The sequence below is a fragment of the Ammospiza caudacuta genome, chromosome 5 (genome assembly GCF_027887145.1).
Source record: "Ammospiza caudacuta isolate bAmmCau1 chromosome 5, bAmmCau1.pri, whole genome shotgun sequence".
NCBI lineage: Eukaryota > Metazoa > Chordata > Aves > Passeriformes > Passerellidae > Ammospiza > Ammospiza caudacuta.
In genome coordinates this window covers 5,758,023-5,771,100 of record NC_080597.1, presented here as the reverse complement: position 1 = coordinate 5,771,100, position 13,078 = coordinate 5,758,023, and the positions used below count along the sequence as shown (strand labels likewise).

The window sequence follows — 13,078 nt, the reverse complement described above, 5'->3', positions numbered from 1 at the left end:
AAACCCTTAGTGTTCATCTCTCATTTAGGTGGGGTGAAAAAATCCAAAGTTTTTCTGCCAGGTGGGTGCCATTTACAGCCTTGCCTTTGTCTTGGGTCATTACCACTAAGCTGGTGATAAGCTGCTATTAATTAGGGATTGTCAGCACGTGCAAATTGGAACAAGAGCACACCAAATGTGTCAGCTCAGCCCTGCTGAGGGAGCTGGCATTGAGAGCCTCCTGAGATGGTGATAAACCATGCTTTGAGGATCTGCCCTTTGAAGGCAGCAAAATTTGCTTGAGAGCATCTTGCTGGGGTTTGGTGTAAGTAGCCCTTCACAATTAGATTGCTTATTCTAATGAAGCTTTGCCAGTTGTTCTCTTTATCACCTGCAGGTTTGGTGATGAGCACAATGGCTCTGAAGGTGTTGGTTCAGCTATTTATTAGACATGTGGTGAGAGTGCAGGTGTGGATTGCCTCCTGGTCCCTCTCCCTCTCTGCAGACACTCAGCACTCGTGGTGCTTTGGCCTCATGCAGTGCTCTGGCTGTGCTGGTGCCCCGGTCACACTGGGGCTGAATCCCTGCCAGGAAAACCGAGCTGGAGACCTGATCCAGCTGTGTAGGGCATGCATGCCAAGCAGGCCAGTCCCTAGTAAATCTGCTAATGGAAAAGTCTTTTCATTTATTATGGTCTACATGGGAGTTTTACTTCTTCCAGCACCGTGGTTCTGCAGGCAGTGGAAGAGCCCCTGCCTGGATGTTGCAGTGTAAAAATGAGTTTCTTTCACTTTGTTTACAAATAATTTTACGTAATCGTACATAATCTTACGTAAACTACAGTCAGTCCAATGAAGAGGAGCCCACAAAGACTGATGTCCCAATTAAATGAAAACCATTCCAGAGCAGCAGTTGGCTTAAGCAGAGTACTCCTTTTGCACAGACCCAACCTTGTTACTTGTTCTTAATGGCAAATGCAGTGGCTAAGTCAGCAAGTGTATTTTCACCCTCCTGCTGGTTGAGAGTTTCCTCCAGGCTAGCATTAAAGGATAAGAGGGTCTACACATGGAGAAGTAAGAGTGAAGTAGGATAAAGAAGAAAGGATAAATGAAGGGGAAAGAAGCTGGAGTTGCTATCCAGGACGAGATGGATCCCTTGCACTTGACCATCACATCCTTTAGTTCCAGTAGATTCTGTGCACCTTCTTAGGAGCCTGTTTGCATGCTCCTGGCTGTGTGTAGCCCACAAAACGAGACCCGTGTGGGGTTAATTTGCTGTCCCCTCTCTCGCAGGCAGCCGAGAGACGGCCTTCACGTACGCGGTGAGCGCGGCCGGCGTGGTGAACGCCATCAGCCGCGCGTGCCGCGAGGGCGAGCTGTCCAGCTGCGGCTGCAGCCGCACGGCGCGGCCCAAGGACCTGCCCCGCGACTGGCTCTGGGGCGGCTGCGGCGACAACGTGGAGTACGGCTACCGCTTCGCCAAGGAGTTCGTGGACGCCAAGGAGAGGGAGAAGAACTACGTGCGCGGCTCCGAGGAGCAGGCGCGCATGCTGATGAACCTGCAGAACAACGAGGCTGGCCGCAGGGTAAGGGCGCTGCTGGACCTTTCCTTTTTGTCAGGGGGGCAGTCAGAAGGGTGGGGGTAGCTGGATAGCAGATTCCATGAGGGTTTGATGGGGGATAATCCCGTGATGCCCCAGTAAAAGCATACAGTTGTGTTTTCTGCATTCTTGTGACTATTACAATGTTGACAGTATTCCGGTTTTAATGTCAGGTTTCCATTTCCAGTGAATTCTGGGGTCTCTTGAGATACTGTATGGCACGCATTTGTAGGCATTTAGGCCCTTTCCAAATAAACTAGGTGCTGTTATGGCCCATTTTTAAGGTTTATGTCTAAAATTTGCTTCCCAGAGCTCTGAGAGTAACAGGCTGGTGGTGGAAAGAAGAACCTTTTGGCACATAGTGTTACAGAATCACAGAATAATGAGGTTGGAAGAGACCTCTAAGATATTGAGTCCAACCTATGCCTAGTTCTTTTCTACTGCCATCATTTAGATTTTTGGGAATATAAGGCCAGGAGCCTGGCTATCTCTGAAACTCAGGCCTTGTTCAGTTACCTTGGCACTGGGCACAATAATAAATAGTTTGCTTTTAGGTGGCAAACATTTTCTGAGAAGATTCACACTTGTGATCTGAGGACCCCTAGGGATGGAGAATCCATGACTTCCCTTTGTAGTATGATGTCAGCATTTATGACTGTTTCAACTCTGAACCTGATGATCATTTGAATTTATCTGACACCAGCTTCCAGTCAGTTCTTTTTCTGACTTTTACAGCTAAATCCAAAACCCTCTTAGTAATCAGAATTTCCTTGGCATACAAGTATTTATCTACCGTAATTTATTCACCATTCTTTCTTGACAAACTAGATGGAGCACTGAAGACTCTCTCACTTTCAGAGGTTCTCATCAGCCATCAAATCATTTTCCTGTCACTTTAGTGTACCCTTTCCAGTTTCCCATACCCCTTTTGCATGCATTCAGTGTATGCACTTTTGCTTTTCACACAATTCCTCTGTCTGTGATTAATAGCCTGGAAGGTGTAGCATCATTCATATGCACTGCAGCTGAGTAATCCTGCCTCTTTCCAAAAGTAGAACAGGAATACTAACTTGAACATTTCTGCATTTTCCCCAGGGTGTTTTAAATTTTTATCATTCTTCCCTAGAAGTAAGCTTTTCAAAGGTTAATTTTACTTCTAATTCATGTTAAAAAATCCCATTAAGTGTACTTAGTCTTGCTCTTCTGCACATTTCTAACTAATATCCTTATTTTCCTTATCAATTTTCTGCCCTTTCTTCCTTCTAATTGTTACTGAATTATCTTTCCCTTTCCCTTGGATGTCTGTCTTTTCTGCATGTAATTTCAGCTTCATTTTGACACCAAAGATTATTTGCTCCATTTTTTTTTTTGTTGTGAAATTGGTGTGTCAGGTTGAAGCATTGCAAGTATTTCATGGTTCTTTTGCAAAACCAAATTGGGGTAAATTTGCAGTAGGTGAAAAACTGGACTTGAAAGCTGAGTTTTGGTTTGGGATTGGGTTTTTTTTTTTTGCCTTGGGTGGGCAGAGGCTTTGCATTTGCTTAGGAAATGGGGAGAGTGTGTGGTGGGACAGTAGCCTGAATGTGACATTTTTTTCTGAATTACTTGCTTTGGGCATCCCACATGTCTGGAACATGAACTTGTCCTACAGATAAATTCCCTGCCTAAAGCAAGGAGTGAACCTGAGACTCCAAGGCAGAGTGTGGTCCCTAGGCTGGGGTGCCAGGTGAACTGCAGTAACATAGATTAAATGATTATTTTAGATTAGATTAAATTAAAGGGAAGACTAACCAGTGTGTAATTAAGCTCATAGATTTTAAAAAAACCCAAACAAACAAAAAATATTATAAACTAAGGGAGCTGGTTAATAAGCTCAGCTGAGGAACCTGGATGTGGAGGAGGTCTGGAAGTTTTTCAAGTCCAGGATGCTAAAGCCATTACAACTCTGCATGCCAACAAGAGTAAAAAGGTTGTAGGAAGAATATCCAGACCTCACTGAATGAATAACTGCCACAGAGAAGCTGTTAGGAATAGATCAAGAGCCTGCTAACAGTGGAGGGAAAAAAAAAAAAAAGATAGCAAATAAATAATGGAAAGCTCTGTCTTAGAGGTCAAGAAGTGTAAAGAGGAGGTGAGAACAGTAAAACTCACGCTGAGTCAGACCTTGAAAAGGCTAATAAAATAAACAGCAAAAGTTTTCTAAACTTTGCACACTGGAGGAGATTGGAATAAAGGAGACAGCCAGTGAGGACAGGGCTGAGTCTAAGGGCAGAGAAGTTTTGGTACCCAAAGTGAGTGAGTGCTTTGCCTAGGTCTTCCAAGTTGGGGTGGGGGACACTGGATATCTCAGAGGAAAGTAGGAAATAATTTGAGAAGACTTTTTCAAAGCTTGGTCACACAATCATTTAGAACATCTGATTTAGAGCACTGATTTTCTAGAAGCAGACTAGATCTGATAGGTCACATTTATATATGAACTTCTGTGAAACATTTGAGGTATTTCCCTCATGGGAAATTCTTGGTAAAACTGGAAAATGTAAGGAAATTTGCAGTAGCTATGAGATGGACAAAAAACTGGTTCAAGGAAACATGTCAGTAAGTTGTGTGAAAGAATGTAGCTTGATTTTAGTGAAGCTTAATTAGCAGAGCTCATCAAGGACTTGCCCTTAGGATTTTTATTTCTGAGCCTCAACACAAGTGCTAGCAATGGGCTGATGAACTTTGCTGTTGATGCAAAGGTGGCAGGTATTATGACCACAGAGGACAATCTGAATTTTGTACAGCAGCTAATGGCACTCAGTAAAACAACATTCAGACCATCATTTGAGGCCTTGCATGAAATACATCTTTAGTCATTAGGAAAAGAGCAGGAAAGAATTGGTTGCAGCAGTTGGCTGCAAATGGCTGCAGATGTAATATGGCTTGGAAGGTGGTAAATATCCTGTAACACACTAGACATAAGTCTTTTTATACAACATGGGGGAATACTAATGCCATGTATTAAGCTCTCGTGAGGCCCCACAGTATTGTGTCTTCTCATATTCCCAAGTAAAATGACCTCAGACTAGAAAAGGCTTGTTAGGGCTGACCCAAGGGATAGGAATCTTTTCTTAAGAACGTGTGCTAGAGCAGCTTGCCATATTCAGGCTAGTAAAGTGAAAGTGGAGAGAGGATATGACTGATGTCTTTGTTCGTGGGAGAAATACTAGGGAAGGAAAAGTACTTTTTAAGCAAAAAGCCAATTTGGCACAATAGCAAATGGGCATAAAGTAAATACATATAGGCTGGAAATCAGAAAAAGATATTTTATTGTTGAAATGGCAATCAGAATAATGGTGGCTGAAAACCTAATTGCTCTTAAAAGGGTATCCTATGCATTTAGGGAAAATGTTACTTGAAACAGTGCCTACAATAGCAAGAATCACACTTTATAACCCAGGAGGTCCTGTCTAGTCCTGCATTCCTAAACTTCTGAGATACTGGTTTTGTAAGTAGGAAGGTGCATATGAGTGAAGTCCTCATTCCCAGAAGTTTATTCTGGAAGCAAAGGACTGCTGGAGACCCAGCAGTGAGCACTGCAGAGTGACCACCAGCTGCCACCCCACTGCAGCCTTGCCCTGCTTTCACAGCCAGGGTTTCAGCTCATACTTTCTGATTTATAGGCAGATTTTTGGCACGTCCCTTCACTCAGTTTCCTATGAATGAGAAAGTTCTCCTTGAATCCTGAGGAGCTCTGGTGGCAGGAGAGAGGATTGTCCCTTCTCTCTGTGCCTCTCAGGAGCTGAGGGGGGACAGGAGGGAATCAGATGTCTTTTATCTCTCAGGCAGTCCTGACCCCATCACCCCTTCACTCCACATCGTAGTCCTTGTGGTGGTGGCTTCTGGCTTTATTGCTGCTGTTTGTTTGTCTTTGGCTGTTATCTCAATATGGGCTTTCCTTCCATCTGTCTTTTCGTCCAACTGGTCTGCATTACCCTCTCTTACTGCCCCCCTCCTTATCTGTGGCTCTGTCTGGCAGGCTGTGGCAGTCAGTCCTCCCCTGTGTTTACCCACTGAGCATATGGCAGCCCTCAGTCATCAGTCACTCCAGCCACTGCCTCAAGAGCCTGCAAGGGGGTCTGGCTAATTGACCACTGAGGAATTATCCATTAATTCTCCTCCTGCTCCCATTCCTGCACAAGGAGAATTGGAAGAGAACTTGGGCTTATGGAAAGGGGCTTTAAGCCCTTCCATTAGAGGCATTTTCAGCCTGCTTAAGTGGCATGGCCATCGGTCAGGCCCTGCCCTCAGAACTGCTTGTGGGGTCTGTTATTCTCTACCTTGACCTGAGCTCTGTCAGAGAGGAATTCTCCAATTTCCTCTGCCCTCTCCTCCTCTGGGCCAGTGAAGGGGGACAGTGGGAGAGTCATTCAGCAGCTGAAGCTGTGTTGGCTCCACAGCACATGGAGGGTGGGAGCTGTGGGGGCTGAGTGGCACCGTGCTCACCTGTGAGCTCTGGTGGCACTCTCCTTCCCCAGAACGGCTCCTGCCCACAGGGGCCAGATGTTTTGAGCATCAGTTGTCTAAAGCCAAGTCAGAGTGAACTCGTTCCCATGACATTAACTGAAGGGGATTGAGTTGCAGTGTTTTTCTAAAGGAACAAAGCCCAGGATTAGGAAGAATCATAATACTTTATAAAAACACATGCGAGGGCAAGGGAGGCATGAGTGGCCTGGGATTTGACAGAACCATAACCAAAAAGTGCTAACACAGGCTTATAACAAGCAAGCTGGCAGTGTAGTGAGGATATAGTTAGTAAGTGTCTGGGGCTCAGGAAATTTAGCTGTAGCCTGTCTGGTCATAGTACAGCAGGAATCCTTAAGTAACAGTGTGGTTGGTCCTCTGCAGTTGTAGTTTGATCCAAGACAAGTGCTTAACTCCCAGCTTGGAGCTGTTACGTTGCACTGTGAGGGATTGCCTTGGTAAATTGAGCTCTGAGGAGCAGAACTAAAGCTTTTCTGTTTTAAGGGCTCACTCCATTGACTTTCTCAGGAGCTGGATTGGCCTCCATGTGATTTAGCCATTAAGGCAAATTGAATCTTCACTAGCTGTCAAAAGCACTAGACATTAGCTGGGCAAGGAGCAACCAGTTGTTGTGGGAGAACTCTGACCTCTCCCTGCTGGTCCAGAACGTTGTTGTAGGCAGAAGGTTTTGCTTGCATTATGCTCAATTGCCTTAATCATCTTGGCACGTGAAAGCAGAAAGCTGGGAAGCTTTCTTCTGTGTCAGTGAGTGAGGCAAAAAAGAAACCTCTGCGTTTGGCTGCTTTTTTTTCAGCAGAAAACCTGGCTGGAAGACACATGGCCATCTCTTTCAGAGCACCCTGTTTTGTTCTCGTGTTCCTCGCTCTCCCCCTCCAGATACAGCTGGTGGTAATTTTGCAGCTGATGCCAAACATCTCTGCTTGGCATGCAGGGTCTGGCAAAAGCACTGCAGGATGCAGGATGGTCTTGGGAGAGCAGATGTGAGCCTGATGGTGAGGGGATGATGAGCCAAGGGCTGGGGGTTAAGCTGCTGTAACACAGAGCAGCTCTGACAGTGAGGGAATGCCCATCTCTCTGTCAGTGCCTGAGAGCTGACAGAGCTCACGTGGCATTGCACTTTTGTACCTGTCTCTGAAATGAATGGGAAGAGCAAACCCAACCTGGGTTTTTTATTTCTCAGTATTTCCCTCACCTCCCAGCTAGCGTGGGGAGGAGGAGAGTAAACAGGAGAGTTTCCCTTCACATCCTGAGCTTGCTCTGATGAGGGTTTTACACTCTGAATTTTCAAGACTCTCTGTGCTGACTTTGATGCTGGATTTCCAGGGGTGTGATGCATCTGCAGCCCCCGCAGGCTCCTGAAAATGTAGCTGGAAGTGTCTGGGAGAAGACAGCACGGGAAGCTGGCGTGTGCTGTTGAAATCCTGGCAGTTCTGCCTGGCGACAGCCGTGCTAGTGGAGGGAGCCGGGCACGAGATGGCGCAGGAACGCAGCCAGGGATGCCTGGGGAGCAGCGCCTCTGGGAGGGCAGGGATAAAATGTTTCTGAAATCATGGAGTGTTCAGGGAAGTTAGAAGGGAAAGATAGGCCTGGTAGGCCCTGAGAAAATGTTAGGCTGCACCTGTATAATCATTTAATGACTGTGATAAATGGTATGATTGTTAGATGTGATGATTGTTTGGTAATTGGGTATAATTATTGTTTAATCGTGACAAGAATTGTGAGAAACTGTGTTGGGGGGTTTGATAGAAATTACAAAAATCCATGCTTAGATGAAATCACAATGTAAGTTTAATAATTAATATGTAGTTATGGAACGATAAAGGTATAAAAACACGTTCATCCTGCACCCATGACAGAGTCAGATTTGGATCTGTACCCCTGACACCCAGAGCTCTTCAATAAAAGCACCTGTATATAATCATTAGCTATTCCTGAATGCTAGCACCTTGAGCTGCCTTCCAGGGAGATGTGTCCCTTTGTGCACCACCACCCCTGCCTGCCTCTCTCTGGGCACTGCCCCTGGATGAGCTCCTGTCAGGGCAGATGACAGGAAAGGGTGTGGGCCCATGGATTTGTTTCCAAAGGATGCAGATGTATCCCTGTAATGATAGTGCTGGTTCCTGGCGCGGGCAGTAGGAAATGGGCTGGTTCCCAGGTGTTCCCTTTCTGCAGCACTGAATGGGAAAAACATGCCACACCGTGGAGGTCCAGCTCAGAGCTTCCTAATATCTCACTAGATTTAATATCTCACTAGATACGCTTTTCTGCAGCTTAGGGAGTTAGTCTAGACAAGCGTTAATACACAGAGCATTGTTCTATTTGTCTTTTCTACTTTTTATGTAATTTTTCTGCTATCTCACGGCTACTGCTTAGCTCTAATCACAGTTCTGCTGTCTCTGAAGCCTCTTTTTGCAGCTTTCCCAAAACCCTCTGATTTTATAGATTCCCACAGTCTGTGAGGTGGGGAGTTTCCAGATTCCACGCAAAGAGGGCTCCTTCCCTTTTTCTGCTGCTCTTGACCCTGCTCTCGAGCCAGAAAGAAGGTGGGGTGAGGAGGTCATGTTTGCAGGCAGTGTAACCAGAAATAGAAATTCTTAGGGAGCAGGAACACAGCAGTCGCACCAGGGGGAGGAGAAGACCTTTGTCTGCTCTGAAGGGCGAAACAACAGCAATTGCGGGATAATCAAAGCGGTTCTGAGAGCGCCGTGAATGCGCTGTAATTAAGCCAGCTGCCAGTGCAGCGGGAACAAGCACGGCCCTGCCTGATCGCATTTCTCTCCCCACAGGCCGTGTACAAGCTGGCAGACGTGGCCTGCAAGTGCCACGGCGTGTCGGGCTCGTGCAGCCTCAAGACCTGCTGGCTGCAGCTGGCCGACTTCCGCAAGGTGGGCGACCTGCTCAAGGAGAAGTACGACAGCGCCGCCGCCATGCGCATCAGCCGCAAGGGCAAGCTGGAGCTGGTCAACAACCGCTTCAACATGCCCACCCAGGAGGACCTGGTGTACGTGGACCCCAGCCCGGACTATTGCCTGCGCAACGAGACCACGGGCTCGCTGGGCACCCAGGGCAGGCTGTGCAACAAGACCTCGGAGGGCATGGACGGCTGCGAGCTGATGTGCTGCGGCCGGGGCTACGACCAGTTCAAGAGCGTGCAGGTGGAGCGCTGCCACTGCAAGTTCCACTGGTGCTGTTATGTCAAGTGTAAAAAGTGCACAGAGATCGTTGACCAGTACGTCTGTAAATGAAAGGAGCTGCCAAAGCGACAAATCTATATTATATAAATCTATATAAATATATTTTATATTTGTATAAATAAACAGATTATAATAATTAAAGAAGCTTATTTAAGAGACATTTTGGTTTTGAAGTCTCCCCCCCCCCCCCACATCCGGCCAGCTAATTTGATGTTCCTTCAGTTCTGCCAGGGAATCTGTCTTTGGGTGCATCTCCCCTCGGATGCTTCAGTCAAAGCATACCAGCATGTGCTCGTGCTCTTTCATTACAGAAAGAAAGCCAGTGAGAGAACCCACTCCTCTTTTCTTCTCTCTGATCAGTAAATCTCAGCATTTTGGAACACTTACTGCACATTGGAAGTTACAGCCAGTCATGGGTGAGTCCTAGTTATTCAGATTTCAAATCCTGCACTGGGAAATTTGGAACTGGCTCTTGGTGCCTCTAAAGGGCTTTGTCACATTTAGAGGGAAGGTTAGCTAAGGCTACGTGAGTATGGCTTAAAATCCAGAGTCTTGTAAACCATTCCTGGATGCTCCCCAGACCACAGTGGGGTAGAGGAAAGTTCACAGCCTGCTGTTGTGAGGAAGGAAGGTTCAACCTGTGGCTGACCAGTGCACAGCCTGGCAGTGCCCATGAAGCCAGCACCTGGCTCTTCTGCACCACCTGGGCCAAGGGAAATCTGCCCAGCTCAAACCACGTGGCTGTGTGTGTGAGGGATTTTTCCTTTAAATCCCATGCTGAAACTTCATTTTTCAATAGAGAGGAAAAGCTGCTGGTGCCAGGGGTGTTTGCAGAGTATATTTGTCAGTGGAAAGAAGTGCTGCACACACACACATGCTCATAGCTGCACTCCCCATCCTGCTGCCAGTTCTCTCTGAAGTGGCTGCAGGTGGTCACCTTGTTCAGCTCTGTTAAATCCTCCTCACCACCAGCCCAGTTGTATAGTTCCTCTTTAACATAAAATGCCCTTCAATGACATTTCTTTCCCTCTGTTACTTGTGTATATGCCTGTTTTGTTTTATTCTTTTGGTGAGGTTCTTTTATTTTGCTGCTCTGTTTCAGAGGGCAGGGGCTGTGCTCTTCCCTGGCATAAGCTAACCACAGGAATGTTTGCTCCCAGGGTGTGGGTGTGTGTTCACTGTGGAAGTCTTCTCTGTTTTATTTCCTTGGTAATGAAGCTGTACCAGGGCAGAAGGCATTACCAAAGTCTGCTAATCAGTCTTGCCACATTGGGATTTTAGTTCAATCCAATTCATAAAGCAGGGAGCAAATGCTGTTTCTAGCACAAGACATTTCCTGTACCTCTCAGCATCTGCAGAGTTCATTTGCAGTCAGAACAATCAAGAGAAGCCAATTCCCAAAATATAAGGGTTTGCTAATATGCATCCGCTTTGTTACTGACACCACAAGGGTGTTGGGGTTTTTTTTCCCTGTAAATTTTAAAATGCTTAAAATATGCCAATAAGCAAGGAGCCAGTCATGAAGATTATTGTTTTTATATTAAACCTCTGTTTCTTATAAAACATTGCAGTTTTACAAATTCCACCATTTCAACCACCAGAGAACAATTTATATGTACCTTTCATATTTCAAATATTTGAGGACTCCAGAAAAGCACAAGGAAGAGAAATTATGCTTAATAATTAGGAGCTGTTGTTTTTTAAAACCAATGTGTCCAGTTTTTATTTTATTATTTTTTTAAATCCAACAGGCAATATATTTGCTGGCATCCCAGAAGGCAGTTTTTTGGAATATAAACAGTGGTCTAGATTTACTTTATTATATAAAATCCAAAGCCAGTGGTATTGTAATTCAAAGTAACGGAAATAGTTTTCCATGCATGGAAAAAATGTGAATGCAGTGGCCTGATCCAACTTCCATTAAACTTCAGTGGGAGTTGGACTGAGCCCAAGATGGGATCAAATGTGTGAGCTATTCACTCCTGGGATACTCTGTTTCTAGCCCAGTAATAAAATTTGCTCTACCTTGGATACATCTGAAAAAGACCTTTCCTCCCACCACCCTCACCTCGTGTTCTTGTCCGTCCTTCTTGCATCAGTGCTTCAAGGTGTCAGCTCTTTGTGTATGACACCCTCAGGCATTGTTAATGTGTCTAATAGCTCAAAATTACTTCATCTGGCCTTTCTGATAAAGACCACACATTTTAGGGAGTCACAACTCTCCTTGTGGTTTGGCACCACAAATAATTTTGTGGGTGTAAACAACTCTGGGAGCGGAAAAGCTGGCATTGTTAGGGCTGCTATTCATCTGGGTGTCCCTGGATATGTCCTTTTTCCACCTAAAATGTTGTCTGGATGGAAAAAAATATGTTTTTTGGCCTTTTGTCCCAGCATTCCAGACCTCTGGCAGGCTGGTTGGAGCCAGCAGTTCCTATTGGACTAGAACCATGTAGTTGATAGGAGAGAAGTGACCATTAGATTTCTTCATTAGATTTCTTTCCTCTCTCTTTTTTTTTTTTTTTTTTTTTTTTTTTTTTCAGGTTTCAGTATTATAGATTTTCTGGGAATTTTGTATCCAAAAATTTGATCCCAGTGAACTCTAGCTTTAAACTTAATTTCAATGGCACTCACACATAAAAGAACCTCCATAGGGTGGTGGTAAGTATAAAATAAGAGCACAGCCAGACTGGTTTGATGCAATCCGAAGGAAGTCAAAGAGAAAGCTGCAGCAGAACTTCTTATTTCCCATGGAAGATAAAAAGTGGTGGATTTTAAGTTGTGCCTTATTTGATGTACAGAGTGATAGAAAGGGGTGTGGTGGGGCTGGGAGCTGAGCTGAATTCTGAGCTCTGCTGATAACCTGCTTTGTAATTTTCACACAGTTACTTAATTTCTTTTGGCCTCCAGCCTCCTTCTGTATAAAACAAGGAGCGGGATACCTCCTTTTTTTCTGTAAAGATCTTTCAGAAACATGGCTGAAAAAAAGTTTAATTGAAGCCTGAGATTCTCTGCTCATTAACTCTGGCAGGCAGGCAGCTGTATCCTCATTGTGTGGGGACACTCAATTTGGCACAGCAGCACCTTGCAGGGTTGGAGGGGGTTGCTGGGGGGCTCAGCAGGAGCCTCAGAGGGTCTGCAGCAGCAAAACATTGCCCTGGCACAATGCTGGAGGCAGGGCTGTGCTACAAAAGAGAGGTCAGCTCAGGGCTTGTTTATTTATGGGTATTGAAGATCTTGTAGCTAAAGTAAGGCTTAGGGAGGTCAGCCTGGTTTCTGCCTGCTCAAATTCTGTTTGCAGTTTCATGTGGATAAGATACAGTACTCTGTTATGTGCTGTGGTCTGGTAACTGGCTGCCACATTCCTGAAGTTGCTGCACTTCAAGGCTGATAGAAATGGCCACCCTTAAGTCATGTAAAATTACAACATTTTGGGCTTAAAGGCACTGTGCAAATATACTGTTACTGCCAGGCAGTGAGCATGGGCTCCTAAACAGAGCAGAACAGGATGCAAATCTGTCATCATTTTCCAGCTGGCAACTACTGCCTGAGTTAGAGTGGGAATGAATGAGGCCTCAGTGTGCTCTGCTGCAAGGTAAGCTAAGCAATAGCTGATCCCAGAACAGAAACGTTCAGTTGATATTAATCATGCTACAAAGAACCTCTGAGAGGTTTGTGAGAAAATTTAAATGAGCCTTTTAACACTGCTGAGCTTCAGGCCACTTGAACCATTTGGAGGCTCCCATTCTTTGTCCCCAAACAGTCTGTGCCTGCTCAGGGCTCA

The 13,078-nt window shown here is 45.5% G+C and overlaps 1 protein-coding gene across 2 annotated transcripts in view; it reads left to right on the top strand.

Annotated features, from left to right (window-relative positions):
* Positions 1-9,402, top strand: part of WNT5B (Wnt family member 5B) — a 67,922-nt gene extending 58,520 nt beyond the window's left edge. The window contains exons 4-5 of one of the 2 annotated variants that reach the window (XM_058804555.1): positions 1,272-1,564; positions 8,890-9,402. In XM_058804555.1, coding sequence (XP_058660538.1) covers positions 1,272-1,564; positions 8,890-9,348 — 752 coding nt within the window. In that variant the 3' untranslated portion in view covers positions 9,349-9,402. The remainder of the gene's footprint in view (positions 1-1,271; positions 1,565-8,889) is intronic. The other variant, XM_058804556.1, reaches the window with a different exon arrangement.
* Positions 9,403-13,078: the final 3,676 nt, after the last annotated feature.